The sequence below is a fragment of the Alexandromys fortis genome, unplaced genomic scaffold (genome assembly GCF_014885135.2).
Source record: "Alexandromys fortis isolate MF-2015 unplaced genomic scaffold, M_Fortis_MF-2015_v1.1 scaffold_242, whole genome shotgun sequence".
Classification (NCBI taxonomy): domain Eukaryota; kingdom Metazoa; phylum Chordata; class Mammalia; order Rodentia; family Cricetidae; genus Alexandromys; species Alexandromys fortis.
In genome coordinates this window covers 468,523-491,267 of record NW_026068123.1, presented here as the reverse complement: position 1 = coordinate 491,267, position 22,745 = coordinate 468,523, and the positions used below count along the sequence as shown (strand labels likewise).

General features: G+C 47.8%; 1 protein-coding gene across 3 annotated transcripts in view; it reads left to right on the top strand.

The window, feature by feature from the left end:
• Positions 1-22,745, top strand: part of Smarca4 (SWI/SNF related, matrix associated, actin dependent regulator of chromatin, subfamily a, member 4) — a 74,269-nt gene that overhangs the window by 34,409 nt on the left and 17,115 nt on the right. For 2 of the 3 annotated variants that reach the window (XM_050125429.1, XM_050125428.1), the window contains exons 15-26: positions 2,116-2,182; positions 3,127-3,237; positions 4,611-4,853; positions 6,689-6,802; positions 7,326-7,433; positions 8,438-8,524; positions 9,914-9,960; positions 11,243-11,409; positions 13,047-13,210; positions 15,543-15,770; positions 16,426-16,503; positions 16,876-17,094. In XM_050125429.1, coding sequence (XP_049981386.1) covers positions 2,116-2,182; positions 3,127-3,237; positions 4,611-4,853; positions 6,689-6,802; positions 7,326-7,433; positions 8,438-8,524; positions 9,914-9,960; positions 11,243-11,409; positions 13,047-13,210; positions 15,543-15,770; positions 16,426-16,503; positions 16,876-17,094 — 1,633 coding nt within the window. Of the gene's footprint in view, positions 1-2,115; positions 2,183-3,126; positions 3,238-4,610; positions 4,854-6,688; positions 6,803-7,325; positions 7,434-8,437; positions 8,525-9,913; positions 9,961-11,242; positions 11,410-13,046; positions 13,211-15,542; positions 15,771-16,057; positions 16,157-16,425; positions 16,504-16,875; positions 17,095-22,745 lie in introns of all 3 variants that reach the window. The other variant, XM_050125427.1, reaches the window with a different exon arrangement.

Here is a 22,745-nt window from a genome sequence, read left to right as displayed (position 1 = left end):
TATTTTTTAAAGTTTTTTTTTAATATTTATTATGTATACAATATTCTGTCTGTGTGTATGCCTGCAGGCCAGAAGAGGGCACCAGACCCCACCACAGATGGTTGTGAGCCATTATATGGTTGCTGGGAATTGAACTCAGGACCTTTGAAAGAGCAGGCAGTGCTCTTAACCTCTGAGCCATCTCTCCAGCCCCTATCTGTCTTTTTTTAAAGTTCAGTGTTTTTCACATCATACATCTTGATCCCATTCATTTCCCCATCCATTTGCAACTATTCTTCCCCCCCCCCCCCCCATTCAGCCATTTTCCATTAAAACAAAATTTAAAGGGAGAACAAGTTGAAAATCTCGTCTTGGCTGAGCGATGGTGGTGCACACCTTTAATCCCAGCACTTGGGGGGCAGAAGCTGGTGGATCTCTGTGAGTTTGAGGCCAGTCTATTCTATGAAGTGAGTTCCAGGACTGCCAAAACTGTTATACATAGAAACCCTTGTCTCAAAAACAACAACAATAATAATAATCTTGTCATGGAAACAGTGAGTCACACAATAAACCCCTTTGTCCATATATCTTTACTTGCAAGTGTTCATTGCATAGAGAGATTTGTCTGGTTTAAGAGCTCTGATTTCTATTACACTGTTGGTGGCTGGGCCTTCACTAGGACTCTTCACAGATATCTTCTTGTTTCCCTGTGTTGTGGAGATCCTGTAGCTTTGGGTCTGCAGGTCAGGCCCCTTCACGTGCTCCAGCAGATCATAGATTGCCTGGATGTTGGAACAGGCCAAGTCATAACCCTGGTCCTGTGCCTAGGCAGCTGCAAGGTTGATCAGCATACCAGTTCACCCCTGTCCTCACCACCAGGGTGAGCTCTCCAGCATTGTCCTGGCTACTTCCCCTTGTAGCAGTGAGCAAGGGGTGGGGCTAGTTCTGTCTCCGTGCCTTCAGGGTCAGCTCTCCCATACCACTGATGTAGTGTCATTAGGGCTAGCTCACTGTGTTACCCAGTCCAGGTACAAGGGCCACTCTCTTGAGCGCTTCAACTGGCTCGGTCTTCTTCCACCTGTCCCAGGTATGGAGGTAGCATCTCTCCTCCACCCATGCCGCCACATGTTAGATGATTACTGGGGACAGGCTCCCCTGCTCACAACATGTTTGTTTTTTTGAGGCAGGATTTTTCTGTAACCCTGGCTGTCCAGGAACTCACTTTGTAGACCAGACTGCCTCTTTGCCTCCTGAGTGCCAGGTTTAAAGGCATGCACCACCACTGCCTTTAAGTGTTCTTTTCATTCACACTTGTGTCGTGAGAGCTGTCTGTAGGCTGCTTGCCTTAGGGCTGCAAAGTGACTGTACTGTCCCTTCATCTCACCTAGGTTGCTAGAAGGATGGCAGAGTCAGGGCCTCAGTAGCATAGTCGAGCAAAGTTAACCCTATGCCAATGAGACCCTAGCATCTTGAACTCTCATTAGATGGAACTTAGGCAGTCGCTGTAAAGCATAGGAATGGAGTTTCTGGTAGGAAAATCAAAAATGGGGCACAGGCTCTTTCTTGAACTCCTCAGCCATTTCTTTCTCCTGCTCAACCTTCTAGGATTCTCCAAGAAAGAAGGCTCTCAGGTCTGTCCTGAGGAAAGGTCTTGGTTCTGTCCCCTCCCCTGTGCTTGTGGTCTGCTTACCCTTTGCTTTTGCTTTTCCCCTTCTGGGACAGGATCATCTATAGCTTCTATTTTTGGTCTAAGTTGGTGGCAGGATCGTTATGTCTCCTGTATTTCCTTATGTTAAACCACAGTCCCTGGCTGCAGCAAATCTGTAGTGTCTCACATATTCATTCACCAAGAGGCCCTTGCACGCCCACTGGAGACAGGGCTGGCTCTCTAAGACCTACTCCTGGCTCTGCCCTGGACAAGCTTCCCAGCACCATATCTTTGTGTGTATCTGTTCTTCCCATTTGGAACCCAATGTCTTTTCTCTCTGGCTGCTGCCACCCAACTCTTCCCCAACCCTGTGCACAAAGCTCCCATGGGACACATTGAGTTTGCTATGATAGTTCTGAATACAAGGCCTGTTGGTTTCACTGTTGGCTCATCTAGTAGAACTTGACTGTCCCTTCTTTTCCCTTCAGGACGCTGTCAAACTGGGCATATGAATTTGACAAGTGGGCCCCCTCAGTGGCAAAGGTTTCCTACAAGGTATGTCACAGACTGAAATGGTATCTTCCAACTTTTTAGGAGACACAGCCATGGGCAGGGATGGTGAAGGAGCGCAAAAAGAAGCCATTATGCACTAGAAGCACAAGGCTCCCGGGCTTGGTGCTTATTTGATACTCACATGGTAATGCAGAATGTATGTTAACTTATTTTGTGACATATAGGCTTTTTTTTTTAAGTCAAAATTAAATATTCCAATTGTGGAGCATGTGAAACATGGTTTCAGCATATATAACAGACATGGATACATTCACTGAAGAATTGTCTTCACCAGAACTCTGGTTAAAACCCTTTTGTATATGGGAGCAGAACAAACATAGACCGTTGATGTGGCGTGATGATAAGTGTCCTGGGTACCTAGCCAGGCCTGTGCCTAACTCTGCCTAACTTCGTGCCAAACTCTGGTAAATGATTGGGATGGGACCTTTAGCCCACAGGTGTGGCATTGGAAACTTAGACTGAAGGGGCACCAGTCCACCAGAGCATAGCACTGTTTACTTCTGCCTTGGGCTCTGTCCTGTGCCTGTGGTGTAAGGACATTGTTTCTGTATGTTATAGCTTGATGTGTTAGGAAGGAGTCACGTAGGAGACTGGGTTCTAGAAATGAGGAAGGAGTAGGCAGTAGGGAGCAGGATAAAGTGATTATAGTGGCTGTTGCCTTGTGAAGGAAAGGACCTATCTCCCAGGTTAGGGGCCTAAATTCTGGACCAAGGAAGAGGGGAATTGATCAGACACCAGAAATGTGACTGATGATTGGCAGCATAGTTTCCCAAGGTGCTTTGTGTCCATTTTTCTCCTGCAGCTGGTGTTGTACATGCAGGATCAGAGCAGGCTAGCAGTCTTGCCTAGCACAGTCCCTGGCTGCTTTTGACAAGGGCCATCTTCCTTCTTTAGGAGTCTAAATTGTTTGCATCCTGTCTCCACAGGGCTCTCCAGCGGCAAGACGAGCTTTCGTCCCACAGCTACGTAGTGGAAAGTTCAATGTCTTATTGACCACCTATGAGTATATCATCAAAGACAAACATATCCTGGCCAAGGTAGCATATCCTTACCAAATACAGCCTAGAGCTCAGGCTGTTTGTCTATGCCCTTGATGCCTGATAGCATGCTTGTGTCATAGCTCCTTGCAAGGAATCCCTCAGTGCTTCATCTGCACATAGAGCAAAACACAGCTGCTGTGCGCTTTTGTAGGGCACAGCCATGCTCTGACTTCTTCAACATCCGAAGCAGGCCTTAGGTCAGGTCAGGATTCTCCACAGAACATGGACAAGTGCCCCTCACCCATCCCCCACAACCTCTGTGCAGAGAGCCTCTTCACTTGTCCCCTGACCTTCTTGAGTGTCCTATTGGCTTGAGACAAGACCACCCTTGTATGTGGTCCTAGTGGGCCTCTCCCTGGGGCTTGGCTGTCCAATAACATTGACTGTGGGTCTGGTGGACACTGCGGGGAACAATTGAGGGTGAGCACTGTGGTGGGTATATATTGGGCTAGAGTGGGGCCCCTGTCCAGGGTGGCTGTGGCTCTGTCTGATGTTACTGACAGCCGTAAGTGGCATGAAGTTATCCAATCTCTATCTGTCCAAACTTGTTTTCCTAGTGTGGACCGGGATAGAAGCTGGGAGACAGGGCTGGGCTCCCACAGCTGGTAATCCAGCAGAAAGTATTAAAGAACTAACTTGGGAATGGGAGCTCTACCCATAGCCAGGTTTCCTTGCAAAATGCTAGCAATGTGTGCACTTACTGTGGGTTCCTAGGCTGACAGGTGAGTATATCAAGATCCAAGGAGTTAGCCCCATTAGCCCCATTGCAGCCTTTTACCATATAGGCCTTCCACAGGGCACCAACTCCAGTGTACAAAACCAAATCCCAAGCCATGCATGAGGCCCTGAAAAACAGCTGACAATCCTGTCAGTGGTTCACACTGATATCTCTGCCGAGCTTCTGAATCTTCAAATGGTACCTCAGACAGGCTTGTTATGAGAGATGGAATTGATTGTGGTCATAAGAGACATAGCCAGGAATTTTCCTGAGGCTCCTACTCTGTCTAACCCTGTCCTTGGAGTTTGGAATCCCTATCAGACTCTGGGGAGGAAAGGTCTGGCACTGCCCCTACCTGGGAGCTGCATTTGTTTGTTGTGTGTGTGCCACCTGCTGCAGGGGCATGGCTACTTGTGACCAATGTTCAGGTGCCTCCCCATTGCAGGATGAGGTGCTGAGCACTATTTCCTGTCATTGTTTGAAAACCAGAGTACTTTTGCTCTTTGTCCCTGATAGCACAGCCTTATCTCAGCTCTTCACCCATGTGTCCTCACTTCATGTGTTGGAGTCTGTGTCTTGTGGTTCCTGCTGGACATGCTGGTCACTTGGCAACTCTGCTACCTCCTCTTTCTACCTCCTGTTGGCCTTGCAGATCCGCTGGAAGTACATGATCGTGGATGAAGGCCACCGCATGAAGAACCACCACTGCAAGCTGACACAGGTCCTCAACACACACTATGTGGCCCCTCGGCGCCTCCTTCTTACGGGTACACCATTGCAGAACAAGCTACCCGAGCTCTGGGCACTGCTTAACTTCCTGCTGCCCACTATCTTCAAGAGCTGCAGCACCTTCGAACAGTGGTTCAATGCACCCTTTGCCATGACAGGAGAGAAGGTGAGCTTGCCTGGGGTAAAAAATGGCTCCTAAGGAGCCTAGGCTCGGCCACTCGGAGACTGACTATATGTGCCCTCTGGCCACATAACAACAGAGCCTCTGTAGTCACCAGGTCTCCAGGGGAGCAGCAATCAAATGCCCCAGTGGAGACTGTGGAGCTTCTGTGAGAATCAGGTCTTGCTGTGAGGGTATTACAGAGCTCAGAAAATTTAACTAAGACATCTGAGGCTTTGATTTTACCTTGTTTACAAAGAACACTACCGCTAGTATTTTTTCCAGTTGCTATGAGGTGGAACTAAGTCTAAAGGTCATACTCTTCATATGGGAGGGCAGGTCGTCTGTGTGAAGACACATCTTTATCTGAGCAGCTAGCCCACAGCACTGATGCTGGTGGATTTTAAAGCAAGCCATATGCATTATGAAAGGCTTAAACAACTAGCCTGTGAGCCTGGGCAAAACCTAGAAGCTGATGACAGCTGTCATCTATTCCTCTTAAGGCCTTCTGAGGTTATAGAAAGGCACCCTTTGCTCTCATCTCTAAGTTCCCCATCCTCCCTGGAGACATGCTGAGGCAACAGGCCTTGTGAAAGGGAAATTGAAGTTCTTTCCAATCCAGATAATGAAAGAGCCTCTTCTCAGAAGTGCCCTTTACAGAGCCAGGGCCCAAATCTATAGTTGGGCTTCTTTTCCTCAAAGAGGAAGCTCTAAAAGGGATGACCAGAGAGCAACAGAAAAGCTCAGTTATCTCTCCTTCCTAGGAGAGGCTTGGTGGTGGACAGGTAGCTGGATCTCTGAGGTTGAGACCAGCCTGATCTCTACAGAGCAAGTTTCAAGACAGTCAGGACTACACAGAGGAAACCCTTTATCGAAAACCCAAAAAGTAAATTAATACATTTAAAAAAATGAGTAAATAAATAAAATGGAACCCTGACTAACAAGATGGCTCAGCAACTAAAGGTACTTGCCACCATTCCTAATGACCCAAGCTTGAGTCCCAGAACCCTCAAGGTAGAATCAGAGTCAACTGTGACCTCCTTGGGGTCTGCATCTCCCTTCCCCACCCCCACCCCTACCCCTGCCACACACACAAATGAGTAAATGAAAAATATTTTATGTGTTAAACAATGTATCATCTTAGCTGAAGAGTGGTGACTTGGGCTGGGCGATAGTGACACACTGAGAAGTCAGAAACAGATGGATCTCTGTGAGTTCTAGGCCAGCTTGGTCTACAGAGCGAGTTCTAGAATAGGCTCCAAAGCTACAGAGAAATCCCGTCTCAAAAAAATAAAACAAAAAACTCAAACACACACACACAACCCCCCCCCTCTCACACACACACACACACAACCCCCCCTCTCACACACACACACACACCCCCCCCCTCTCTCTCTCACACACACACACACACACACAGAATAGAAAAAAAGAGCGGTGTCTTAGATAAACAGTATTTCTTACTTAGCACTTCGTCTCCGACTGAGAGGGGAAAGGGTTGCCCTGGTGTCGGAGCAGCCTTAGACACTAGTCAGACCTGCTTGGAGTGCCTTGGTCAGCTGGTATTGTGGTTGTAAACACAAGCTGGTAACAGCTTAGGGGGACCCCCGCAGCCTGCTGCTATGTATGTTCTTGGAGTTGGGGAGGCATAAGGAGAGCATCGTACCTGGCTCTTCGCAATACATAAATTACCGAAGGCCGCAAATTTTTCCCAGGAAGAGGGTGCTCCTCCTCGTATAAAGTAGCACAAGTACCAGCTGCTATTGTAATACAGCTGCCCCTTCCCATGCCCTGCCTCCCTCTTCTGGAGACAGTGTTGTGATTTACTATCTGGTACCCAGGTGGACCTGAATGAAGAGGAGACCATCCTCATCATCCGTCGCCTGCACAAGGTGCTGCGGCCCTTCCTCCTGCGGCGGCTCAAGAAGGAAGTTGAAGCCCAGCTACCTGAGAAGGTAGGTGTTGGCAGAAGTCACAGGGTGCCATTTGCAGGGCATTTCTAGGGTAGGGGCAGTCAGGTGTCCCCCCTCTGGCCCTGTTCCACCAGGCTTGGAGTGGTGACTGACACTATTGCAAAGCCAGGGCATTGTGTCAGAACTGAGCCCTGTCTCACACATGCTTGCTGTATGCACGCCCAGATTCCTGTCCACAGCAAGAGCCCGTGCCTTAGGTTGGATCTACTAAGCATTGCCAGTGGTATGGGCTCTCTGCCTCATGTAGCCATACTTGGCTTGCCTGTCTAGTTCACCTCACCCTTTATTTTCTAGCAAGTTATGGAGAGCCCTCCAGAATGTAAACAGCTTACCCATTTTGGCCCAGAATCTAGTCTGTCTTCTCTTCATTCCAAATCTCCCCAGTATTGGTGTTCCTCTCTCAACCCCATATCCTAATCAGAGTGCTGGTCACAAGGCTCCAGTTGGTGATACGGGTGACTCAGTCTGAGATTGTATGGCCTCAAGAGTACTCTTTGTTTCACAGGTGGAGTATGTCATCAAATGTGATATGTCAGCCCTACAACGTGTGCTCTACCGTCACATGCAGGCCAAAGGTGTGCTGTTGACTGACGGTTCTGAGAAGGACAAAAAGGTTTGTTCCAGGTCCCTGTTCCCCTGATTGTCTTTGGAGGGGAGGGTGGTCGAGAGCACCATGGGATTCTGAGCATTGAGCATCCTGCCCAGAGGCCTCTCCTGGCCCTGGTCCCTCAGGCAGTCAATCAGTCACAGCTTTTATACTGGTTGTCTTCTGAGGATGCTCACTGGACTGCTTTCTGGAGTTCCTCTTGTTTGAGACACTGCCTTTCTCATGACAATAGGAAACACGGGGCTAACTGATCTAGATTTAGAATATTACTAGGGAGCTCTACTATCTCAGCAGTCGTGATCTTCATGGCCTTCCTCTTGGTGTTGCTGAGGGTGTGCTGACACTGGAAAGAGTGAGGGGGCAGGCCAGCCCTCTCTTGTTGGCACTCAGAGTGTCCTCTTCCACCTCTAAACAAATCTGGGCTTGTCCCATAGGGAAGCACCAATCCCTCTGGTCTGTACCCTGCATCCCAACCATAGTTTCAATATGTCTCTATTGTTTGTTCACTCAGGCTATATTTTTTTTTAAGATTTATTTATTTATTATGTACACTGTGTTCAGCCTGTATGCCTGCAGGCCAGAAGAGGGCACCAGATCTCAATACAGATGGTTGTGAGCCACCATGTGGTTGCTGGGAATTGAACTCAGGACCTCCAGAAGAGCAGTCTATGCTCTTAACCTCTGAGCCATCTCTCCAGCCCCTCTCAGGCTGTTTTTTAGCCTTGTACTCCTTGCTTCTGTTCCTGACATGGAGGATAACTCCCTCCTCATTATAACTGTACAAAGTGCCTGTGCTTGCCCTAAGCCGTTTGCCACATTTTGCTTCCAATCATCCCATGTGCCGGGTAGTCTCTTAGGACTTCTCAGGGACCCTACACAACACTGCTCCCTCCTTCTCAGTGTCCAGCTTGTTCTGGGCCCTTCTCCTACCACCCTGCCCCAATCTCCTGCCTCCTTCATCTTACCAAAAGGCAGGACCCCATTTTGGACCATTTCATGTGTCCCTGCAGGGCAAAGGTGGCACCAAGACACTGATGAACACTATCATGCAGCTTCGCAAGATCTGCAACCACCCCTACATGTTCCAGCATATCGAGGTAAGGCTGCTTGTCCCTAATGCCTGTGTGCATGTGTGTGCGTGTACGTAGAGGCCAGAGGTTGATGTCAAGTGTCTTCCTCTACTAATCTCTGCCTTAGTTTTTGAGATAGTAATTTTTATTGAACTTTGAGCTCACTGGTTGGCTAGACAGAATAACTAATGAGCTTCACAGATCCATCTGCCTCTGCTTCTACCTCCACACCTCCGGGGTTACCCACATCAGCCACCACATCTTGCTTCTACCTAGGTGCTAGGTCCTCTTTGTACAGCAGGGGCTTTGGGGACAAAGGCATATGTCTCCTTGGACCTTATGATGTTCTTAAGAATAGCTTAAGGAACTGGTTACAGTGCACACTTCTTTAATCCTAGCACTCAGGAGGCATAGGCAAGTGGATCTCTATGATTTCAAAGACAGTCTGGTCTACATAGGAAATTTGAAAACTACCAGGGCTATGTATAGAGACCCTCTCTCAAAACAAAACAAAATAAAGTAGCCAGTCATGGTGGTGCACACCTTTAATCCCAGCACTCAGGAGGCAAAGGTGGGTCTACCGAGTAAGTTCTAGAACAGCCAGAGCTACACAGAGAAACTCTGTCTCTAAAGAAAAAAAAAAAAAAGAAGGCTTAAGGTTCTCACCAGCCACTCTTTGTACATCTGTCTCCATTGAGTTTTCCTTTTATTGGAGTTTAGCATGTATGTATGTATGTATGTATGTATGTATGTATGTATGTGCGTGCTGCTGTGGATGTAGCCAAGGGTCATGCATGTAACCACATGCTCTAGCATTGGGTGTGCCCTGTCCAACAGGTGCTTAGCAAATCCATCACGGGGCTAAAAATGAATGTCTGTAAAGCTCCACACTTGAGTCACCTCTTAGGTGGATTTGGATACTTCTTCTCTGGGATGTGTTCCTACTCCTGAGGTTACACATATCTCTGCCAGGGTTTCCCACACCTGGTTATGAAAAGTTACCATGGACACCAGTCAAGTCTGTGGCCACTATCCACAGTCATTATGAGTAGTTGTGCTTTTGAAGAATCTGGACTCTTGCTCCCAGAAAGCACACATGTGTTTGTATTCTTGGTATACAGTTTCAGGGTCACTCTAGACCTATGATGCCTTGGAGTTCCATTTCAGGGTGGTCTGAGGTGTTCACATTGGTGACCGAATATCATGTGGTCCTCCTGTCCATCGCAGGAAAAGCATGAGGGTTGGCATTTGGTGCACTGAGGCCAATGACATCCATATCTGGACTCGGTGCCCTTGCAGGACACAAGTGACCACCAGTGTGAACTCTCAGTCCTCTGCAATAGCAGCTTGGACTATGGGATTGACTGGGCAGCCCCTTCCTGCCTTGGCACTGATCCATCTCTTGTCCTGTTGCAGGAATCCTTTTCTGAACACTTGGGGTTCACCGGCGGCATCGTGCAAGGGTGAGAAGCTTCTCAGTTCTGGGGGTGGGCAGCAGTCTGCCCAGAGGGGTTTGGTTTGTATTGTAGTCTTGTTCAGTGGCTTTGTTGCTGTGATTATCATTTATCTGGTATGAGGCAGAATGTGCTAATAGACTGGCCCCCGGACAGTGGCTCTGCTGTCCACAGTGTAACCTTAGGCACAGGCTCTACTTCTCTTTCTTTTGGATTGTTGGAATATGGTTTCAATGTGTGGTCTAGACGCCTATGTAACTATGTAGCCCAGAATGGCTAATCATCTCCCTCCTGAAAGAGTTGAGTCCTTCTGCCTCAGCCTTCCAGGTGCTGGGATCATTGGTATGAGATACCATGCTTGCTTCCAGACCACACTTCTGTCAGTCCATAGTGGTAGCCCTGGATGCCAGCTCTAGAGCGTCACTGAGAGCCTCGTTGTGTACATTCTTGGAGTTGAGGCCACATTTCCAGCCTTGCATTGTTCACCTGCAAGAGCGTAACATAGGATTAGAAGAGCACTGGTGCTCTTTGCTGTTGCGTTAGATTGGGTCTTGGGCCTCACCATACTGGGCAAATGCTTCATTATCATGTGCTAGCTCGACCCCCTTGATTTAGAGGTAGGGCCTCTACAGTCTTTGGTCTTACACTCTCGTGCTGTAGCTGGAATTACAGGTATGCACCACCAGGCCTAGCTTCAAAAAGTCCTATGGACCTGTATGTATTTATGTCATTTGTCTTATAGTATATCTCAGACCCTGTTCTGTCCCACTATCCTTGCCACTCTGCCTGTTTCCGTATGTCTAAAGCTAGAGGAAATGAGAGAATCCTGGGAGTCTTTAGTCTGGAGTTCAGTTCCTAGTGTGAGCTGTTCCAACCAGAGGGTGGCAGACCCAGCATCCTTGGAGCCACTCCAGCTTGTCTCCACCCTCTCAGCATTGTTTCTTTCTGGAGCCATTTCTCTCTTTTTACTTTTACATAGGTTCTAGGGAAAGAACTCAGGTCAGCAGGGTTACAGGACAAACACTTTACCCATGAACCAACTCCCTGGCCCTCTGAACATCATATCTAATCACACTTACTTTATTCTCCTTGTGACCTGGCGAAATGACATGTACATGGTCTTTAGTGACATGATCTGAATTTAGCTGTAGCTATGGGTGGGTCTGCCTGGGTAAACCCCCTCCCTTGTCCTTGAGTCTCCTAGGCAGCCTAGAATCCACATACACCATTGTTGAGCTCAGACTTGTGACTAACCATTTGAATGTTTTCACCTCTTTCTTCCATGTACTAGATTGGACCTGTACCGTGCCTCAGGGAAATTTGAACTTCTTGATAGAATTCTACCCAAACTCCGTGCAACCAACCATAAAGTGCTACTCTTCTGCCAAATGACCTCCCTCATGACCATCATGGAAGACTACTTTGCATACCGTGGCTTCAAATACCTCAGGCTTGATGGTGAGTGGAAGACCATCTACTTGAGAGATTCATTCCTAACCTGGTTACATGGACTTGCACGCCAGTGGATACTCTGAGCCCAACAACATCCTAGCAGCTTTGACCTGATGGTATTTGTTTAGATTCCTGTTCGCTGGAGTCTTCACTGCAGGGCTGGTTCAGTGTCCCATTTCAGTAGAAGTCACATAAACCTTGGTCACATGGGCATGAACGTAAGAGCACCACTATTCTGGCTCTGTAGAGCTGCGTCCAGATGCATGCTCTTCTCCATCTTGGCCTCATCCTAGTGTCACTAGCAGAGGCTCAGCTGCACTAGAACCATGGCCTGCTTGCAGGCAAGGTCGGGCACTGCCCAACATGCTCTGTGTACTAGCTGTCACAATATATCTTTCCACCTTCCTTGGTCTCTAAGACATGCTTCAGGGAGGAAGACATTTATATTGTTGACAGAACAAGTGATCAGGGAGGCTCTGAAGTTACTTTCCCACACTGTCAGCCTGGGAACTTCAGTAATAAGACTTGGCAACTTTCAGTTATCCTTGCAGAGACTTTATTGGGCTCAGGAGCTGGTTGCGTCTCACAGTAGACGGCCCCCCTTCCCCTTGACATCACTCCTTATCCTCTGGACCTTTTTTACTGCATTTATTAAGGTTTTAGGGACCACCAACCTGAGCTTGGTTGTTCCATCTTTTTGTCTGACTCTGTGGAGCCTCATCTAGAGCATGCTGACTAGAACTGCACACCACCTGTCCTAGCCCCTCAAAATATCCCAGGGCCAACATCCTGTTCTATGTGTTCATGTATCTCAATGCTGGCCAAACGTTGCTGAGGTCCAAATGACTGGGCCTCTTTAGCTTCCCCCTCCTGTCCTTGTGAAGCACCAGGTCCTTCTGTATGTGGGTCCCTGTCCTCTCAATGAGTAAGGACTTTGATCTATTTGATCTCAGCTGTGTTTGCTGCATGTAGTGTGAAGGCCACAGGCAGCATAGCTGCCCGCAGAGCAGGGAAAGGCCAGAATGCAGTGAAATGCCACCACAGGGCAGGCTTCTTTATTCTATGAGTGGCAAGTATGAGGTGCAGGCCTATTAGCCCCTTGCTAGCTAGGAGCCTAAGGAAGGCTGCAGTGGGCACAGCTCTTGTGCATACATTTTTTTTCCTCTTAAGCCAGCCAAACTGACTGCAAGGTCAAGGGCGAGTGCCAGTCCTGTAGCCAGTGGCTCATGCCACCACCCCAGGCCATTAATGCTGAGGTACTGTGATCCTTGTCAGGGTATAGTGTCAGCCTTGTCAGCCTCTTAATGTCTGTCCTCATACAGAGAGCATGAACAAGAGTCACGAGGCATTGCATCTGGAGCTGACACCCCGGGAGTCTGTCATCATCTTCCTCTTCCATTGGCTCGTGCCATACAGGACACGGCTGGCCTGTGGGGCCCATTTTTTTATCTGCTGAGATAGGCATGGTGACATTCAGTAATGATATACCGTGCCTCCGAGTCCTTCTCATTGATCCTTTCACCCTGTAGAGGACAGCTGTGGCTCTCGTCCCCTGCAACACCATTCCTGATGCCAGGGCACAAGCTCCTTTGCATATCCCACCCCTGGGCACCCTCCTGACCCTCTTCTCCTGTGCCTATCAGGAACCACAAAAGCAGAGGACCGGGGCATGCTGCTGAAAACCTTTAATGAGCCTGGCTCTGAGTACTTCATTTTCCTGCTCAGTACTCGTGCCGGGGGGCTGGGCCTCAACCTACAGTCAGCCGACACTGTGATCATCTTTGACAGTGACTGGAATCCCCACCAGGTAAAGGCACTGGCTGTGGAGAGGGAATACCTCCTTTCTTAGTGTCCACTTCCTCCCTGATGCTCTCCCTAACCTGGGAGCTGTAAGAAGTACATTCACTGGTCCATGGTGGTCAGGGAGCAAACCAAGCAGATTCCTCTCCTGCTCCTCAAAGTGGAAGTGACCTTGCACCCTGCCTGAGGAGGACTCTCTTTCCAGTCTCCATGTTTTTATTCCTGGATGTATGTGGGCAGTAACTAGCACAGAGGTAGAGTTCTTCTCTAGCCCACATTAGTCTCCAGGCCCCACACACAACATTACAGTTACCATACAGTTCTTGGGTTCCACCACTGAGAAAAAGGTGGAAAACAGCCTCGTCTCCAGGACTGATGATTACTTGTCACTGGGGCACAGCCCTTCTAGACCCGTCCTGAACCCCACATACAGTCCCATTCAGTAAAACCAGACCTGGGCAAGCTCTGTGCTCTGTTCATTACCTCTTCTTGCTTCTTAGCCACATTTGCTCTGGGGCCCCCATGCCAGAAGACGCCAGGGCGTGCTGTTCGTACATTTAACATTTTGAAGACAAGTAGCAAATTCGCCCTATCTCCTCATATAGGTTTACTATGTTGTTTTAATTTGCAATGCACATGCTAGTCTGTAAGGTGAACTGAAGTCCCCATTCCCATCATCATTCTGCATCTACCAGGCACACACAATAGTGATGTGTTTGATGTGTAGTGGTGTGTTCCTGTCCCATTTGGCCATCATTGCCCGTCACCACTCCAGAGGAGACATGTAAAGCTTTTTGATGGTTTCCTCTGCTGCAAAGTGCCCAGCAGAATCTAAGAGCTCCAAGACATTTACATTATCCTCTAGTTCAACAGACAGGTGTCTATATTTTCTGTTTATTCAGTGACCATTAATTAGCCCCTAGGGAGCCTTTTTTGTCCTCTTGGGACACTTTTGCAAGGACCCTCTAGTCCTGTGGTTCTCAACAAGTCATGACCCTTTGGGGGGAGGGGTTAAACAACCCTTTCACAGGGGTCACCTAAGATTATCTGTAAACAGTTGTTTACAGTATAATTCATAACAGTAGAAAAATTACTGTTATAAAGTAGGAATGAAAGTAATTTTATGGTCAGAGGTCACTACAGCATGAAGAATCTGTATTAAAGATTAGGATTAAAGCATTAGGAAAGTTGAGAACCACTGCTCTAATTAGATCAGCCCTGAAAATAAGTGATTGCCGTAGTTATAAGGCATTCCATTCACGTGCAGGCTGCTTGTGTGTAGATGACTCCCTCCCACTGATAGTTTCTGGCATGTCTTTGCCACAGCCTGACAGACCTAGTAGAAATGACCCATGTGATGGTTAAATTGCCTAGGTGGTCACTCTGTCATTTCTGTGATGAGTGTCAGTGTGGTTTCCACCCAGATGCTACTACTGATGGGCCAGTTCCTAAGAGATGCTCAGGTAATAACAGAAGTCAAACAGAGGCCACTTCAGGGCCAGCCAGGGGCACATCATCAAGGCCAGTCTTGCCAGCCATCCTCCTGTTGTACCTGGGGGCCAACTGTCAAACAAGTCCCTTCTGTTCTGATGGTCGTGGTCTCTAATTGAGAAAAATTTGTTGATAACCAGCTTGTCACACACAGCTTCTGGCCCAAAGAGAATTAATTGCAGGCAGTCTTACTCTGCTAGAAATGACAGAAATAATACTGCAGCCTTGACTGCCATGCTGTCAGGAGCTGACTACTCTAGTTCCTGTACCATACTCCTCATACCCATCTGCACTGCCTGTACTGAGGCTCAAAAACGTTTGCCCCAGACCCAGAATGCCCAGAAGTGCCATTCCCGTAGCTGTGACATGGACATGCCTTGGAGCTTTCGCAAGGGCTGCTCAAGAGTGTTACCCTACGAGTTACCCTAGGGTGACTTTTTCAAAAAAGAATTATCGGGCTGGAGAGGTGGCCCAGCAATTAAGAGCATATAATTGCAGAGTACCTGAGTTTGGTTCCCAGCATCTGTGTCAGGTAGCACACAGTATTTCTATGTTCTCTGACACCCTCCTCTGTGCCTAGTGGGTATTTATATGTTACACGTTCTCTCTCTCTCTCTCTCTCTCTCTCTCTCTCTCTCTCTCTCTCTCAAAATAGATGTTTGTTTTTAAAAGATAGTATTCATTGGGTCTCAGGAAAGTAGACAGCTATTATGGGCTAAACAGGGCTCCTCCAGGCCTCTAGAGACAGATCACAGGTTCCATTCTTGGGTTCCTGGCTCATGAAGCTGCAAGCCAGTGCTAAACATGATATCTAGAATTCCTCATACTGACCCACCTCCTCTTCCAAGGACCTGCAAGCACAGGATCGTGCCCATCGAATTGGGCAGCAGAATGAGGTGCGTGTGCTCCGCCTGTGCACCGTGAATAGTGTGGAGGAGAAGATCCTGGCCGCTGCCAAATACAAACTGAATGTGGACCAGAAGGTTATCCAGGCAGGCATGTTTGACCAGAAGTCATCTAGCCATGAGCGGCGCGCCTTCCTGCAGGCCATCCTGGAGCATGAGGAGCAGGATGAGGTGAGCGTGGTGCCATCCTGGCCCAGCGTGAGTGGTGGATGCATGAGGCTTTCGTTTTCAGTTTTGTACCTTTTTTGCACTCTTGGTTTTTTGTTTTTGGTTGTTTTTTGGTTTTTTGGTTTTTTTTTTTTTTTTTTTTTTTGCGTCCCTTTGGAGTAAAGGGAGTGTGGGCTGAGCAGAAAGAGGATGCGCACTTGCTTTCCCTTCGAAGTGGGTTTTTTCTAAACTGCTGGTGACAGACGCCGCATTGACAGCCCTGGAGACTGAAGTCCTGTATTTATCCACAGAGCAGACACTGCAGCACGGGCAGCGGCAGTGCCAGCTTCGCCCACACTGCCCCTCCGCCAGCGGGCGTCAACCCCGACTTGGAGGAGCCACCTCTAAAGGTGAGAGGGGTAGTTCAGTCTCCACGCCCACTCAATTCTCGGCTTCTCGCTGAGACTGGCCAGCAAGGGCCTGACCCCACAGAGCGTGCGTGTGCGTGTGTGTATGTGTGTGCCTCTTGCTGACGCGTGGGAGCCTCCACCGCAGCCAGCCTGGGACCTCCAGCTCATCAGCTCATCTCCTATGGACGGACACCGCTGCTCACCTCTGAGCCTGGCCACCACCCAGCCCAGCCCCACCACAGTCCAACTAAAGCTTTGCAATCTTGTAGGAGGAAGATGAGGTACCTGATGATGAGACCGTCAACCAGATGATTGCCCGGCATGAAGAAGAGTTTGACCTCTTCATGGTGAGCACCTGGGCTGGGACCACACAGACTCAGTGATGATAGTGCTATCCCTGCAGCTTTTGGAGCTGCTGTTCCTACGTCTGTAGCTTTCTTATGACTTCAGCTGACCTTCATGTTGTAGGGATAGTGAGGGACACTGTACTGCTATTTTTATATATGACCTCAGACCCTGTGGGATCTTAGCCCAAAGGCTCCCTCTTAACAGTCTGCTGCCAGGTCCGGTCAGTCTCCAAAATGAATCACTGTCGGATAACTCTTCAGCACCTAGTGTTCCTGCAGGCAGTGAGCTGGTTCCTGTGAGCCCCACACCGAGGGTTATTGATCACTGTGCTGACTTCTTTCTACCCTTCTGCCTACCACCCCACATCACAGCGCATGGACTTGGACCGCCGGCGTGAAGAGGCCCGCAACCCCAAGCGGAAGCCACGCCTGATGGAAGAGGATGAGCTCCCATCCTGGATCATCAAGGATGATGCTGAGGTAGAGCGGCTCACATGTGAGGAGGAAGAGGAGAAGATGTTTGGCCGTGGTTCCCGCCACCGCAAGGAGGTGGACTACAGCGACTCACTGACAGAGAAGCAGTGGCTCAAGGTACATGCCTGAGAGGGCTGTGCGACACAGACCATGCCAGGCAGGGATGGGAGCAGAGGCCGGGCCTTCTTGGGTCATCCCAGCTGGCGCCTTCCCACATTGTTGGCTACATTGACCACTGCATGGCTTCTAAGGACCTTTATAGTTCCCAGCTCTATAGCTACCACAGGGAACAGCCATGCTGTTGTCACTGCAGCACCTAGCGTGCTGTCAGCTCTCCTGGGCTCTCCACGTATGGGTACTTGCCTCTTTATGTGGTTGACTGATGAGAGACCCTGATAAACAGTCAGCAAGTTTACCTGGAGGTGGCCAGGAACTGGGCTCATAGTCCAACTGTGGAGAAAGCTGAGGTTTCAAGTCCCGCCTGCTTCTGAGCTGACCGCCCATAGGCACACAGAGGGCAGGGCAACATCCTTCTGGTGCAGTGCAGCTGTCCATGCAGCAGGAGTTGCAGATGGTGAGTGAGGACATAGCTGAGTAGTCCCAAGTGTCTGGCATTGAGACTGGCATTTGATATTAGGAGCGTAAGCTAATAATTATGATTCCCAATCTAGCCCTGGAGTCGTGTTGTGAGCACAGCCCTGAAGCAGCTCTTTAGGATTAGGCAGGTGGCAATTGAAGCATGATCCATGTGTCCCTGCTGTGTGGCCTGGGCCTGGGAACTCAGAAAAACCTCATCTAGAGAGCACAGCAGGAAAGCCAGTGTGGTGGCTCAAGTCTATAATCCTGAGGTTGAGACAAGAGGATTAAGGAGAGTTCCAGGACAACCCGGGCTGGGTAGTGTGCGCCATTGTGGAGAATTCCTCATGCTGTCTTTCCATCGTTGGTTGGTGTTTGTGTTGCTTCATTTGAGGAGCTGTTTTGGTTGATCTATGGTAACTATATATGGCCTGTCTTTTTGTCTCTCATGTGTACCTTGGAATGGTATTGATAGAACAGATGGCCAGCCACACATGTGCCAGTCGTTGGGCTTATCACATCCTCACTAACATCTTTTATCTCTTGCCTTGGTTGTATGTTTTGTGTGCTTCTTGCCCATTCCTGTATCTTCTGCATAAATTTATCTATTCATGTCCCTTACCACCCACCCCTACCCCTTTGAGAAAATTTTCTAACTGTGTTGCCCATTCTGATTTCCAACTCATGGGCTCAAACAGTCATTCTGCCTCAGCCTCATGAGGAGGTGGCCTTATAAACACACAGTAGTGCCTACTCTTTCTCTTTTTAAAAGTTTTTTTTGTTTTTTTAAGACAGGGTTTCTCTATTTAGAGCTTATTATCTGGGAACTCACTGTAGACCCAGGCTGGCCTCAAACTCAGAGGCTTGTCTCTGCCTCCCAAGTACTGGGATTAAAGGTGTGTATCACCACTGCCTGATCTCTTTTTTAAAATTTTGTTTACATTTATTTATCTGAAATGTGTGTATATGCATATGTATATTGGGGTGGCATGGCATGTGTAGAGGTCAAAGGACAACTTGATAGGAGGCAATTCTGATCTTCTACTGTGTGAATCCTGGGAACCAGATACAAGTACTTACTAAGCCATCTTGCCAGCCCCAATAGATCTTATAAATCTTTCTTTTTGTTTTGTTTTGTTTGTTTGTTTTTTGTTTTTTTGTTTTTCAAAGACAAGGTTTCTTTGTAACAGCCCTGGCTATCCTAGAACTTGCTCTGTAGACCAGGCTGGCCTCAAACTCAAGAGATCCACCTGTCTCCACCGAGTCCTGGGATTAAAAGTGTGCACCACCACCTCCAGGCCATAAATCTCTTTTTATAGATATATATAGCAGTAGATTCCTCTTGTCTCGTTCTTTTTAATCTTTTAAAGATTAAAAAGTGTGTGTTCATGCTCATGAGCCACCATATCTAGAAGATGGAGTTGGGACAGGGAAGTGAGTCAGCTTACATGGGTGCTAGGAACTGAACCAGGGATTTTTTGCAAAAGCAGTGTGGGCTCTTAATCTCTGAGCCCTCCTCCCCCTTTTACCCTCTTGATAACCTTGGTGTCACAAAGGGTTTTTCATTTTTAAGGTTATTTGTTATTGTTGTGTATGCATATGAGATTTGTTTGTGAGTGCAGGCACACACATACCGTGGCACTCATGGAAGTCAGAGGACTTACAGGAGTCTGTTCTCTTCCACCATCTGATATGGGGCTTGGTAGCAAACTCAGATGAGCCACCTTGATGGTGCTGTTTATCTTTATTGTTTATGCTTTGATTATATATCTAAAACTTGCCAAATTCAAGCACACAAAGACTTATTCCTGTTTTCTGTTTTGTTTTTATCCTTATACTATTCTTATACTTATAGCTGTTCGAACCCTAGCTAGCCTGGTAATTGTTTTAGACTCCCAGGCTGTCTTCAAACTCATACTCATGGTGATCCTGCCTCAGTCTCCCAAGTGCTAGGGTTCTAGTTGTGTACCAACAGGCCTGACTTTTTGCCTTTTGTTTTGAGAGGTTTGTAGTTTTACTTTTTAAAATAGAGCACTTCTGGAGTGGGTTAAGTGCACTTATTGAAAAAGGATCTGGGTTCAATTTCCAGCACCCATGGAGGCTCACCACCTCACCTCCTCTGGCATCAGGCACACATGTAGTACACAGGCATAGATGCAGGGAAAATACATACATAAAATAATAAAAATGAATTTTTAAAAAAAAAATCATGAATTTGAATGTCTCTTAGTGTTTTATTTCCCTAAAGACTTATTTACTTTTATGTATATATGTACATATGTTTTATGTATATATGTATATGGGTGTTTTGCCTGCATGTATGTCTCTACCTATGAAGGCCAGAAGAAGGCATCATTCCAATCCCCTGAAACTGGAGTTATAGATGGTTGTGAACCGTCATGTGAGTGTAGCTAATAGAACCCAGATTCTGTGGGAGAGCAGCCAGTACTTTCTCAACCACCAAGCCATCTGTCTAGTCCCTTTTGGTGTTTTCTCTTGGCTAAACTAACTGGACAATAAACTCAAGGACAGCCTGTCTCCACACACCCCACACATACCAGAACTGAAGATGCATTCCATCATTCCCATTTATGTGGGTACTGGGCATCTAAACTCAGGTCCTTAGGTTGTAAAACAGATGCATTCCCACTGAGATATCTCCCAGTCCTCATGTTTATTCCATATGTTAAGGTATGTCAACCGGTTGGTGGTGGCTCATATCTTTAATCCTGGCACTTGGCAGGCAGAGGCAAAGAGGTCTTCAAGTTTGAGGCCAGCCTGATCTACAGAGTGAGTTCTAGGACAGCCAGAGCTACCCAAAGAAACCTTGTCTTGTAAAAGAAATAAACAAACAAAAAAGTTCTGATCCATTTTTGGGTGTTTATAAGTATGAGAAATAGGGCCTAGTTTGAATGCCTGGTACGCATATCCAGATGTTTGGCAGCATTTGCTAAAGACAGTTATTTTGCCAGTGAGTACATCTTACATTATAATACATTTATAGTTATAAAGCTAAGTATGGTGACACATGCCTGTCACCCCAGCACTTGAGAGATAGAGGTAGGAGAATCAGAAGTTCAAGGCCACCCTGGATTACTGAAGACCGTGTCTCTAACAAATTCATTCACACTCGTGAAATCTCTAACCCCAGCCCTTTCCCGCGCTGCCAATAGGCATGTGATTCTTGCCACTCTTCAGGCTACTCTGTGTCCAGATCTTACAGCTTATTTGACCACCGCCCAGGACTGACCCCTGTACTGAGACTGTTCTGATTAAGTACCATGATCGTGGCATTCAACACAGTTTTGAAACACTTTCTCTATTGGAGAACCTGGGAAACTGAAGGCAAATTGCCAGCAGGGTCATTTTCCCTCAGGCCCTGGGCAATATCCTTGGCTCTTCCAGCTTCTGGGACTCCAGCAGCTCTTGACTTGTAGCCACCTTTCTCTAGTTCCTGCCCCTGTCTCACCAGAATGGAGGGCATGGAGGAATGACTTAGTTATTAAGAGCATGGGCTGTTCTTGCAAAGGACCCAAGTTCAATTTCTGGCACTTACATCAAGTGGCCCACAACCCCCTGTATCTCTAGCTCCAGGAGAACTGATGCCTGCATGCGTGCGTGAGTGCGTGAGATTAAGAGTAATGAGAAGAGGGCTGGTGCTGCATCTCAGTCAGGCTATCAGGCTTGAGGCCCAGGGTTCCACCACCGCTACTCCCTGCCTAAACAAATCATCAACAGATTGTAAGGACCTTGTAGATCAAGTTGTGAAGTTCTGTGTTGACATGAATTTGGGGAACAGTCACTTCTGGGTGCGGCAGAGCTCACAGGTGTGTCTCACCAGCTGCTACATGCCCTAATGCTGCTTTCTTGGCTCAGAGGCTTTCTTTCCCTGTCTCCTCCTTGCTTCAGCTTGAAGCTCAATTGTCACTCTTCTTGTGGGGTTTGGCCATATCATACTGAGCTGTATGGCTGTCTGAGAGCCAGGGTTCATCTGACTTCAGCATGCAGCCCTGTGCCTGGACATCACAATCCACATGTAAAACAGTGACCTGCTAGGTCTTTTGGATCCAGGCCTCTCTCCTGATCCCAAGGTCCTCTAGAATATTCTGAAAGTTAACTAATGTTCTTTGGCTTGCCCTTCACATTGGGTCTCATCCCTAGCACAGCAGTATGGTGAAGCTGGAGAGGTGGCTCAGTGTGACAGGCACTTACGATGACTGTTTCAGAGGGCCCAAGTTACAGTTTCCAGCATCCACATCACAGCTACCATTAACTCCTGCTCCAGGGATTCTGATTCTCTGTTCTGGGCTATGGGATCTCTTTCAAACACAGAAAAAAAGTAAATCTTTTTTTAAAAGAAAAAGAAAGGACACACATTAAAGTGCCTAAGGATTTGTCTGAATTACATTAGTGCAGTTAGTACACTGAAAGATTGAGCAGACAGGCTGTCTGTGCATTAGCATGGCAGCTCCAGGGCACTGCTTAGTTAGCCTACCTGAGAGCTGAATCCCATCCTCAGCATCACAAAGTAGAGTGAGAAAAGGACAGGAAAGCTGGGTGTGTTGGCACATGCCTTACCCATAACTTAGGGTGGGGGAAATAAGCAACAATAATATTAGTAGTAAAAGGAGAAGTGTGTACAACACAATAAACCTGTGCTGCAGCCCCACAGCTGCACTAAGGCTCCTGAGTGAGGGATCTGAAGCATCGAGAGCACCTGATGCCACTGTACTCTGTACTGATCAACAGCTAAAAAGAGTAGATGGGGCATGTCTTAGGGTTTCTACTAGTGTGAAGAGACACCATGACCACGGGAACTCTTAAAAGGAAAAGCATTTAATTGCGGTGGTTCACCTTTTCAGAGTTTCAGTCCTTCATCACCATGCTGTGACATGGTGGCTTGCAGGCAGACTTGGTGTTGAAGAGCTGAGGTCTGCGTTTTGACCCATAGGCAACAGGAAGTGTCTTTCTCACTGGGCGTGACTTAAGCTTCTATGAGACCTCAAAGCCCGTCTCCACAGTGACACACCTACTCCAACAAGGCCACACCTCCTATTAGTGCCACTCCCTTTGGGGGACAGTTTCTTTGAAACCACCACAGGGCACTAGTGAGGTAGTTCAATAGGTAAAGGTGATTGCCACTGTGCCTGATGACCTCCGAATTCATTTCCTAGAGCCCACATGGTAAAAAG